The sequence below is a fragment of the Rhinolophus ferrumequinum genome, chromosome 20 (genome assembly GCF_004115265.2).
Source record: "Rhinolophus ferrumequinum isolate MPI-CBG mRhiFer1 chromosome 20, mRhiFer1_v1.p, whole genome shotgun sequence".
NCBI classification, from domain to species: domain Eukaryota; kingdom Metazoa; phylum Chordata; class Mammalia; order Chiroptera; family Rhinolophidae; genus Rhinolophus; species Rhinolophus ferrumequinum.
The window spans coordinates 20,693,948-20,706,547 of NC_046303.1; the positions used below are offsets into that span (position 1 = coordinate 20,693,948).

At 38.6% G+C, this 12,600-nt stretch overlaps 1 protein-coding gene across 1 annotated transcript in view; it reads right to left on the reverse strand.

Moving 5' to 3' along the window:
• The window catches only part of HDAC9 (histone deacetylase 9), a 664,661-nt gene that overhangs the window by 219,892 nt on the left and 432,169 nt on the right, over nt 1-12,600 (reverse strand). Inside the window, exon 17 of the mRNA XM_033088745.1 lies at nt 11,258-11,307. Within this exon, the coding sequence (XP_032944636.1) occupies nt 11,258-11,307 (50 nt within the window). The remainder of the gene's footprint in view (nt 1-11,257; nt 11,308-12,600) is intronic.

A 12,600-nucleotide genomic window follows, 5' to 3' on the forward strand; every position in this document is an offset into this window, starting at 1 on the left:
CTAAGGTGCCACGATTCTAATAATGGTAGAACATCACTGGGATAGGTACGTCAGATGAGACTTCAGGGTTTCAGAGCTTTGAAGAGCTTTTAAATCATACCCTTGAGACATCAGCCTATTTATTGTCTGCAAAACCAGACCTAATTAGGGCCACCTGTCCAAGTGGGGCAATGTCCAGTCTCTACACACACGGCTGCCATTGATAACCTACACCATTGTGTTTGATTCTTACTATAATGCAATCAGAGGCCTGATTCTCTCTCTCTTACAGATAAAGAAACTGAGGCTCAGAGAAGTGAAATAATTATTAATACTTTGCATTGCTGGTTTCTCTGACTCTAGGGCTGGGCAGAGGACACATTCCCTAAAATTATTAAACCACTCAGGGACAGTTCTGTAGTTACTTAGGTAGTGACACTTCAAAAACTCGAGAGCCCTCTGTAACTCCGGGGGACCATCACTTTTTCCCCCCTGTAGGATAATGATGAGAGTCATCTTTCTGGGCTGAGTACCTATGGCATTCTTTATTGTATTCTTCTTCAGTTGGCTCTGCAGCCTGTAACAATGGGTGTTCTCCCTTCTCCCGTGTGATACAATATGCCAGCTCTTTGAATGTATATATTCATTTCATGTTAGATGTTCTGCTGAAACCCTGAGACCTTTGAAATGGAGCTGGGATGGATTTATGATGACAATGGGTGGGTGAACCCACATGCTTTCTCTCTTTTGTTCAGTACTGGGAGGAACACATAAATGACAGCCTATTCCCTTGGGATCACTTGTAGGTTATAATGCCCACACCTTAGCTTCTTTAGTCATGGTGAGATGAAAAAGAAACAGGGCAGCTCCAGGGAGGACCTTCAGATTCCAAGTAAAAGCATGGATATGATGAATGAATACTGTGACCAATATTCCATATGGAAAGAAGGCGTGAACTATTAATGCAGCAGCTGGTGGAGACCAGGGGCATGCCACGTACGCTGATGCTCTACTACAAACCCCCTTGCTCTGTGATCGACGGCTTTCTGGCAGCTCTATTGACCTTGCATGTGCAAGTTACTCTTCATCTTCAAAAAAAAAAAAAAATAACCCTTTACTATTTATGTTCTTGTCACAAGAAAAAATAGGGGAACATGTTTGTTGTGACACTTTGAGAATGGAAGAATCCTTAGTTAAGATACTGGTAGACTTAAGGATTTGCCAAATAATATGTGGATTCCTGTGGGTTATGTGGTCAGTCAAGGAATTTACGAGTCCCCATTGTTGTCCTTCACAGTTCCAGTGACCTGCTGGCCAATCCTACCAGGACTGAGTTAGAGATGAAGCCAAGCAATACCATTTCTGTATTTTCCTACTGTTTCTTCATTTAATCTGATGTACATCTTGTGTGAATGGTATTTCATAATATGCTGACCCTTTTATTCTTTAGACAGAACCCCATTCCTACCAAGAGCAGCTTAATAAAATTAACTCTGACTCGGTGTGTGAAATGAAATTCTCTCTAACTTATCCCACAGTGGTTTGGTCCAATGGCAGAGATTTTTCAGTGTTCTAGTTAGGGTTGAAATGCTGTGTACAGCTGTATAATTTTTTACCCCAAATGAATGATGCCTGAGTACATGGATTTGATATTTTACAGGAATTTCAATACGGTAGAGAATACTTTCGGCCAAAGAAACAACAGTGCTTTCTTATGGCTAGGGTTATTCTTGTTTGGGGAAGGAGTTTTGACAATCCGGTGAGGTTGGAATTATGGTGAGTCGTGTGTATGCAGTATTGTGATTAAGAGCTTGGGAATGAGGAGATTTCTACTTCACCACCTAATAATTGTGTGACTTGAACAACTTACCCCCTTCGCTGAGTCTCAGTTGCCTTTTCTGAGGACAGGAAGCCTCAGCTACACCTTCAGTAATAAAGCTCCTGGAATTGTGATAAGGATTAAGAGCAGGTCGATTATCATTGGAAGCTGCATGTAGAGAACAGTTACTCTCTGACGTGAGGCCGCTATGAATCAGCCCACTTATGTGAGACCCAACAGGATATGTCTTACTGGATTCTCTAGGCCCCTGCCTAGGCCAAAGCTTCTCACCAGGCCCTCTACCTAACAGACAATCCCATCATTATTTTCAACCCTTTGGACACCATTAGGGTCAAAGTTAAACATTATTTTACTTATATGGTTAAAGTGCAGCCCTAAATAACTTAGCTGGCATTTTTTTATTGATTTATTTCACTTAAGATTAAAGATACTGATGATCAGAAACTGACAGTTACTAGTAAGAAAAGTTCCTGGAATTCAGATTCCAAAGTTGGTGTCCCTTGCATTTTACACATAGGCAACATGCAATTGACTGTGAAGAAATTGAGAAGTCACCATTTTTGGTCCATGCACTAATCTAACAGGATCAAAAAATCAAGTACCTTGAACCTTTCAGCTCAGATATAAATCAGCAGGGACCATCCAGAGACAAATGAGCCCACAATATAACAGTGTCATTCAAAAAGCCACTAAAATGCACTGGGAAATGTCATACAAATGTCAGGGTATTTTTGCTATACTTGAATATGGGCAGGTATTAGAACACTATATCTAATTTGCAGCTGTACAATTTATACAGGAAACTAGGTACAAATAATGTCACCAGGGACTGGGAACCCCAACGCATATACTGCTGCTACAATCTGGAACCACGCAGATGTCTCATAGCCCAGGACCTGCTACTGAGTCCCAGATCTCAGAGTCCTTTTGAACTGTGCCCCCACCCTCAAGTTCCTCTGGACCTCCCAGGTCAGATCTTAAGTAAAGTCTCAGGATCTCAGGCTGTGCCTGTAAAGCCAGCTTGCCTGCCCCAGCACCACCACATCTAAATCCAGGCGTCAAACAGGAGGCCAAGACGAGCCATGTTCCAAGCATGCTTGGGAACTGCGTATGGTCCCTTGAAAGCTACGAGCTCTCCACCCTTCCTCGGGAATCTTCATCCCTAAATCCCCCTACCTAGCCCCCTCCCACTCCCTTCGCAAACCCTTTAAGACTTTACTGTTGACTAATTCCCCAGAATGGGGAAAAGGTATCATGAAAGCATAAGATGGTCCTTCTTCATTCCTTGGCCAAAGAATAAAGTTTCTGACTTGCTTTACAAAAAAGAAAGAAAAGAAAGAAAAGAAAGAAAGAAGGAAAGGAGACCACGAGATGTCTGTGTGTTCTGGATAGAACAACCCTCCCCCCAGTTGTTCATATCTTCATGAGTGGGAGGGAAGATGGGGACTCAGAACCCTGAGCAGTCCTGACAGGCCCCTTCAGCCCACCTGAACTGTAACTGCTTCCTTATCACCCTGCCTTGGACCCTCAGCACGGATCTCATCACTCCCTGGATCCCACTGTCAGTCAGTCCGCACAAGAGGCCCAGACTCCCAGACAACCCCTCACCCATCAATTCTAATCTTCAAAAGGCAACATTTACCAACAACACCAGGTCTGTCCCTAGCCCAACCAGACTCCATCTCCCACTTCCTTGGCTTTCTTCTCTCCAGAACATACATGGCACACACACATATTTAAACTAATGTGTATCTTCTTATCTGTCTCCCCCACCAGAATATAAGTTCCATCAGTATAGAATTTTTTGTTTTGTTCAGTGCTGTACCTGCAGTTCCTGGCATATAAGAAGCACTCAACAGTTATTGTATAAATAAATGAATAAATACGTGCATGAATGAATGAATTCTGCCCCAAGCTGTGGTAGCCACCAGAAGCGGGGAGTATACTATACAGGCACTAGTATATACGGATTAGCATTTGGTATTTTATTCCTTTCCTACTTGCTATTAATGGAATAATGGACTAATGCTGGATACTGAACTTGATAGCTCTCAGGATAAAGAGCTGATGCCTCTGTCAAGGACAGCTGAGATAAAAAGGCTATTTTGTAGAAATGTTTCATTCGAAAAAATGACTGAATCAATCGAAGACTCCGGATACTCTGATTACCTTCAATCAGCATCTCTATTAACTCCCAGGTCTTTCTCACTAAAGTTGATGAATAGAAACAGAAGATTTACGTAGAGAATAGGTGATATGAATAATACGAGACATGAGCGAGAATCGAAAAGGGAAAAACAGACAAACATCAAAATGTAAGAGAAAAACATGAGGCTAGAGATGGTTTCATGCTTAGCATATAGGAGTCTCTCAATACATGTTTATTTAATAAATGAATGAATGGCTGTTGAAGTGTCTAAAGGACAGACATGTTAAGTAAAAAACGGTGATCTCTTTAGTAGCAAAGAATTTCACTACCTGCAGGTCTTGTTTTTTTCTATTTCTTTGAATGATCACTAATAAACTGATAAAGGATCATTTTGAGAGGTTTTTACAGATGTTGTAAAGGATATGTACATACAAGACCGTAGTAAATATTAATTAGAGACCATATAAATATTATTTAGAATATGGTAACAGAATAAATTAACCAAATGATTTTGGATGTATATCATTCTAAATGTATGAGTCTTTTAATAGTCTTACTAGTCTTCATAAAAACAATGATTCGGTGTGTGCTTTGTTTCTAAGATAAGTTAGTCATTGCTTAGTATTTATATATTTTACTTATTATTTTATATTTAAAAATAAGACATTGCACAGTAATAATGATGCAGCTGGCCTAGGAGTCAAGAACTATGGGTTCTCCTTGGGGGTTTGGAATAATTAACTCCGAGGGACTCCGCTGTGAACTGTCTGCTGTCTTATCTGAAATTTAGTAGTTGCACCCTCACTGAACTTTCTGTTAATATACTTCACAATGACAAAACCAATAATGATATGGCAATATTATGTATTCAATATTAATTTGTGACAAGGATGAATATCTGGATCTGGAATTATCCAGGGTAGAACTACGACAAAGGGAAAATGTAAGGGAAGTTTTTTCACATTAAAATGAAAGGCTGAGGTTGGGCTGGATTTAGCTGCGTTTCAAGTTGCAGAACATAGAAGCTGTCCCAAGATTCCTTTTCTTAGATAATTCTATTTCCTAAATTTTTTTGACCTAAGGGTTTATGTTTTCTTGACAGTCAGAAGTGGCAATCATTAGATGGTTGTATATTCAAATTTAAGTATGTTTAAATTTCTCAGAGGTTTTGTTTCATAGAACCATAGATTTCCTGAGTTAGGTAGAAGCTTCAAGTTCACCAAATCCAACTGCAGAATCTAAGTTGCTGATTTCAGCAACTGCAGAATCTAAGGTGCAATTTCTTCTGGTCTGAATGTTTATAACCAAGATACATAGGCAAGTGGAGAAAATTATTATAGTACAGAGAAAAATGACAGAACAAGAAAGTTCAGAAATGGATCTGTTTTCTTCTTCCCTGCTATTGATATTATTTTGGTTGATACATAGCACATATATATATTTTTTATAGATATTGTGGACCTGAGCATGTAAAAAAACACATGCATAAAGCTTTGATGATTACTTCATTTTTGACAACAGAAGAATTTTAGTAGCTGTGTTATATTTGTGCTTGTTTTCAATAAGAAAATGAAGATACAATTTCAAAATTCATACTGTTGTCCTTAGCAATAATATCGAAGCAACTGGAATTGAATTGCAGATAGGATGCTACAGCTACGTGAATTAAGGAGGAAATTAAGGTTTTCATTTCCAAGTTTCCTCTTTTCTGCAACAGACATCAGGCACTTAAAGGTTCTATAAAATTTTACATTTTATAGTAAACACAGAGTAACGTATACATGTTTATCTCTGTGGGGAATGTCTACATCCCTACAACTATTAATATTATTGAGTACACGCAATTAGCAAAAACCTATGCAATACTGGAAACTCCCTTGGTTATTTAGAAGGAATTCCCTGTCTTGCATAATATTTTGTACTATGTTTTCCAAGTCTGGTGCAATGTGATCTTTTTGTGGAATCCACAGCATGAAACAAAATTCTCAGTTTCATTCAGGTGGCTTATCTGTTTTACTTTTTCCAGGTGCCGTAGGGTGTTCCTGCTTGTATCGTTTGCATCAAGTTGAAAACTAATGAAAATCCAAAAACAGCTATGAGGGAGAGATGAGGAAAGGAGAGATTCCAAATCAGGGTGGATCCTCTCATTGTGCTGGAGGGAAGAGGATTGTGGTGTATCTTTGACAACAGCAGTGGAGGAAATGAAGCACTGATTGCAAGCCAGGTTTGAGCTGAGCATGAATATGAGGGAAATCAGCATCACCCTGATTACTGCATGTGAGAAACAGATGCCACTACCTCCTCTTTCTGTGGACCTAACAAAAGGCATTGTGCCTGCTCAAGGAAACAGGTGGGGATAACATAGGCCACATATACTTCTGATAAAAGGAGTGGCGTCCCAAGTCATTATCAAAGCTTTAGGCACACTCAATTTTTGGCAGAAGCATTAGGTTTTCGCTTTAGACTTTGTTGGAAGGAAAAAAGAATTCCCTATTAATCGGCAATTGCTCAGTGCAATTGTCACAAACACGGTATGTTAGGGCCCCAATGCCTGCCCCACGCCCTCACACACCAACTCACACAAACACATTCATTCTCAGTTGTGTTGGAAGACTTTGCTTATATGTCTGCTTGTAACCCCCACATGCAACCTTTCTTTCTTTCCTGTTCCGGAAGTGCCCTCTTCTGTGCTCCCGTAGCACAACACTTATCCAAATCAGCCCAATGAAAAGACTATGAACAATTGAGAAAAAACGGTCTTATCTCATTCGTCTTTGCAATCCTCCACCTTGCTGAACCATTGGCAACAAATCTTATTTTTCCTGCTCTTTACTCCTCTTGTGATGGCATATGCTGTGCTTTCTAAAATACTGATTTGGTTTCCAAGAAAACCTCTGTAAACGACATGTATTAACCAAACTTATCTGTTACATTGAATTTAACTATATAACCATAGATGTAGTCATAAAATAAATCATTCCCTGATACTATAATACAATAGAGAAAGTCAAAGCAGTCCTTTGAAAGACTGGCCACTAGAACTTTTTTTTACTGTTACTGGGGAGAATAAATGTGGAGGACCAATATAGTATATTAAATGGAAAAATAATATGAAGGCATAAATGTAGTGTAAAATAACAGAATTTTCTTCTGAATATATATGCACATATATAATATTTATATATGTCCATTTTATATATCAGAGGGGAGAGTTCACATTTTAAATCTGACAGAATGAAAGAAAATTTGAGACGTTTCTCCAAACCTGCCTCCTGTACCGTGAGTACAGTTCGTATAAAATTGAAATGTCTGCTGAAACCTCAGAGCAATTCAAATGAGTCTTAAATTACCTCCCCACAATCACCTAATTCTTTTCCCATCTCCCCCTCCCCAAATCATAAAAACGACATCCCTAACCCCCAGCGTGTGTCAGAGCTCGGTGTAATCAAACAGAATACGGACAGAGGAAAAGCTGGTAAGAAACAGCCTGCTTCGTGTTCACAGCGTTGAGTGAGTTGCTGCTGCAGGAAGGGCCTTGATGAAACCTCAGAGCCTCATTGCTGGCACAGCTTTGACCAGCTAGGCTGGCGCAGATTCTGCCCGTGGTCTGCAATTCCTAGACCCTCCCAGGGAATTGTTCTGCCTCTTCCACAGCTCCTCCTCCGCCAATCAAGGGTCTGACACTGCCCATTGACCACATTTAGTTTTCTGCCTTTTGGCACTAGGAGATTGTCTGTTGCAGGATAAAAGTGGAATTCTCTGCTGTCTGCAAGGCTTTCCCCAGGGAACAGAGCATGAAACCCAAACTTATATATAAAATCATATCCTGTTTGCAAACATCATATTCCCTTTGCTTCTCACTAATCTGGTCCTGTAAACCCCAGCACAGCTTGAGAGCCCATTCCTCATCTAAACAAATGCCATAAGCCCCTTTATACTTTTACAACCATGTCAAAAAATAATATTGCCTGCCAATAGTGATGTGATTGGAGTTGCCTCCTCCGAGCCATAAAAGAAGTACAGAGTCTGTTATCAATTTCTCTAAGTGTATCAGGGGAATTATGGGTCGATTCAGTTCCAAGTTATAAATGACAACTCAAAAGCCGCAGAAGCGTTTGAAGCTGGGAGCTGATGACGACATTATCATAAAAGCCTGCTCGTCCTTGCTTTTGTGGGTTTTTTTGTGGCCTATCAAGTGAAGAGGGAAAAATAAGGCTGAGAAATGACTTCAAGATTTCTTCACACAGCAGCAGGTCAGATGGCCAGGAAAATGATCACTATTTTTAGTGATATACCCTGAGGAGCGAGAACTAAAGTGGTCCTGCACTGGCTTTTGTTTGCAGAGTCCTTAATTATCTGTTTCACTATACGATGACCAAGTCCTGGGATTTGGTAAAATGCTCTCTTCAACTGGTGCATTTTCTTGCAGTGCAATCACACAGTAATAAGAAATGAGTCATGCCATAGTAACTAAGCAAAATGAGAACCAAACACAAAGGAATTTGGAAACCATGAGATGGTTGCTCAAAATGCAACTCAGGGGAGTCCAATTTAAAGCACCTTAAATACTGTTCACCCATTGAGCTATGTGAACAGCACTGCCAAATTATCACCTGGAATTTTGGGGGGAAATTTCTGATTTTGTAATGTCCCAGATAGTCTCCTCAAAAGCCAATTAATCTTCAGCATTGAGTAAGTATTAATATACAATAAACCCATCTCTTAGGAAGGTATATGTTCTAAGTGACTGGAATTTAACAACTGAGGAGCATTAAGTATTTTAGAATATAAAAAAGTGGGTCGACCTTAGATAATCTGAACCAGAAGAGTACCTGAAGACAAAAGCAATTTCAGTGGTTTCCAAGCTCATTAGGGCAACCCCTATTGCAGAGTTGGGCCACTCCAAGTTCATACTAGTCATCTTTCATATACTTAATGTCTCTAGGACTGTCCTGGAGGTAAAAATTGAGACTAGTACAAATCTAGAGGACCCAGAGTGTCTCTTAGGACTTAAATCAAAGCCAAAGATCTTCGGGGGCAAGATGGTACCTTAATATCTAAGAATACAATTTGGTTCCTGAAAAAAAAGGAGTGAATCAAACTAATTCTCTAGAGTGTCAAGGACAAGCATGTATTCTCTCTCTCTCTCTCTCTCTCTCTCTCTCTCTCTCTCTCTCTCTCTCTCTCTCTCTCTCTCATACTCACCTAGACCTACATGAACACCATCAGAAGACCTATAGGCCAATTTGATAAAGAGAGTTGCCTCTCTCCAGCCCTTTCCAGCATTAATGGAGTCAAGCTAATCCAGTCTTCCTCCTCTTGCCTCTGCTTGCCCAAACTAGATTTATCCACCACCACTGCTGTCACCATCAGGATTAGGTCACTGTTTGAGGACGCTATTAAGGACTTACTCTATGACACTCTATGCCAGAAGTAGCATTCACCATTCATTGGGTCCTACTGAGAGGTTACTAGAACAGTTCTGGCTAAAGATAACAAATTACCTTGGTACAGAAGTAGAACAGTTGAGTATTGTTACTTTGTGTTCAAAACATAGTGAGTTATAGGCACAGCCCCGTTCAGACTTGGGAGGTGGGTCCTAGGGAGCTGTCCTCATTCCAACTCTGGGTCATGAAGTCAATGGACTTGTTTGAGTGGGGGTTTGATGACCACCACTCTTTCAACAGTTTTGATTTCCTCCCCATCATCATATCCACTAAGTAATTCTTAGCTTTGTTTTATTCTTTGCTTCATTTGCAGGTAATCAGCCATTCTCTTAAAATGGCCACTTGGGATGTTAGAAAATAAGTTCAAATCCAGTGAAACCCATTTAAAAAAGTCAGTTTGTCCTCTGCTTTCTAGAATGATTTTGTAAGTTCCTGGCTTCACGGGACGTTTGCTAAAAAATAGCAAGGCTTAATGTGGGAGTGGTGATTGTCCTGTGATGGGGGTCAAAAAGCAAAGCTCACTGGCAAGCTTCCACACAGGGGACCACACTACATTAGCCACGTGGCTACACTGCTAGACTCCAGGGACTGTGGTTAGCCTGCTGCAGCTGAAAGCCATGGAAGGACCTGAAATGCTCTTTTGGAACTCCTCCACACGGACACACACGTCATCCTCACACTTTCAGCCTTTCACCCTTCACTGTGTGACTTCAGGAAAATAACCTCACTTCTCTGAGGTTATTTTGCAGGGTTCTCACCTGCAAAATGCTGTTAAAAATAATGATTATGTTACCAAGTTGTTATGAACCTCTGTTGTATGCTGGCAAACTGTCAAGTCCAGACATATCGGTTGTAGTTGCCATTCCTAGTTCTAGAGGGCAGAATCACAGGTAAAGGAATAGAAGGTCTATTCCTGATCAATCTAACATCAATACAATGAAAGAATTAGCTGAAAATATATGGGAATTCCCCGTGTAAACTTTAGTTATAGCAAAATATTGCCTAAAACATGACATACAAAGGACCAGTTTTGTTTTTTCCCTTCAATATCCAAGAAACCTAATTGACTTAAATTCCTTAGTACTTGGAAACCTGATCTAGAATTATGCTGTCCTAACATGAGTTAGCACTTAGTTCTACAGGATGACGGTTTATTACTGGTAAGGGTTAACTTTAAATAGATTGCAGGCTATAGGGTATGTTCTAATGATCCACAAAAATGTAGACATTTTTCTTCGTATGTCGCTGGATTTGAACAAATTTGTCCTTGCAATGTGGTATAAATATCCCGGGTCAAAAAGGCTTTGTTAATTATCGAAGACAAAATGGCCCCAAGGGGTTCACAAACAAAACATCCCACAATGCAAAGCGCTTGGTGAAGTTTATGCCGTTTTCATCAGGAATATAATGTATGTGCATACTCAGTGTGACTCTACTGAAAATTGAATTCTGCTACAACACTGTATTAAACCCTCTCATATTACCTTTTCTCCAGCTATATAAATATCTAGCAAAGCCAGCTTTGTGAACATGTGAACTGTGCAGTCACACAGCACCCTACAGTTAGATATGCCCCATACTTGGTTTAATTCACTATTGTCACCATCTTGAAATTCTTCAGTTTTGAACAAGTGGATCTGAGTTTTCATTTGGCATTGAGCCCTACAAATTATGTAGCCAATCCTGAAGTCTAGTATAACTTTTACTGAGAAACAACTTTACACATAATTGAATAGATAAATCAAAGGAGATATTTTTTAAAAAGTTATTGTTTAAAAGCAGTTAACAAGCAAATTATTTAAAAAGTTATTGTTTAAAAGCAGTAAACAAACTCATACTTACCCCAAGTCCACCACAGGGTAATGAAGAAAAAAACTTTTGAGAGGCATCACCTACACAATAAGAAAACATGAAAAAATATATAAATTGGGAATATATCATTTTTTACATTTTAAATATTACTATTTCTAAAAACTAATTTATAGTTTTTCGATAAGTGTTTATTAACATATATTATGTCACATGGTATTTATCATTTAACTCAGGAGGAAACTGATCAAATTTCAGACAGGTAAGAGCTCAAAGCAAATGAATGAAAGTATTATTACATGTAGAGTCCATTGCCCTACATGAACAAATACCTATGAAATTTGAGTCTGGAGATTTGTTTTAACTGCCCTAACATTGTATATTATAATCTTTTATATTTGTAATTTATTATGAATAACTCAGTTATTCACTGTGTAATCCTCTAATGTGATGTATTGACCTACAAGATTCATGAAATATATTGTCATTTTTTAAGCATTTCAAATATTAACATGTCTATTCAAATATATAAATTTATTTTTAATTTCTACTTCAGATATAGCTAAAGGCAAATATACTATAAGCCTCTCAAATATTCACAATTTTTTAAACAAACAGGTCACAACACACTACAAAGAGGATACCACTATTTGGAGTTCTATGTAAATATAAATATAAATATCTTCTTTAAAATATATGCCAAAATCTTACTTGTGATTGTCTCTTAGAATTGATATTTCATGGAATTTTTAATCATTTTGTTTACCTGCACTTTTATTTTCTACATTATCTACTACATGAGTAGAGAAAACAAAAATAACTACTCCTAAACCTCTAAGACTAAAATCTACCTTACAAAGTAACTAAAGGGAAAGTCAGCTGGCATTTCTATATCATAGTCAAATGGTGATGAAGCAACTCATATGGGTCTCTCAAGAGATTAGTGGTAGAAATAGGTGCAAACCTGCATTTCACCTATCCCAATTCATTTATTCTACTGATGATCAATGAAATAATGAAAAAAGAAAACAGGTTTGTTGTGGAATTCACATGCCACGTCAGTAAAAGTCTAAACAGATTTTAATGTCATAGAAAACAGTTTACTTGGAAAACAATAAACTGTATGAGTTGATTTTCCAGATGCAATTGCTAACAGATGGAAAATGATAAAGGAAAATTTAGGTACAAACAAAATAATAAGATATATCATTATATATAAGGATCTTCATGGAAACAATAAGAAGTCAAACAACAAAAACCAAGTCAAGAAAACATATTAAAACTAGAATAGTAACATCAGTAAAAGATACTTAAAAACAAGTTTACGGATAGTTTGGGGAGGGGTACAGTTTCCTAAGTTGTTGATCATAACAAAG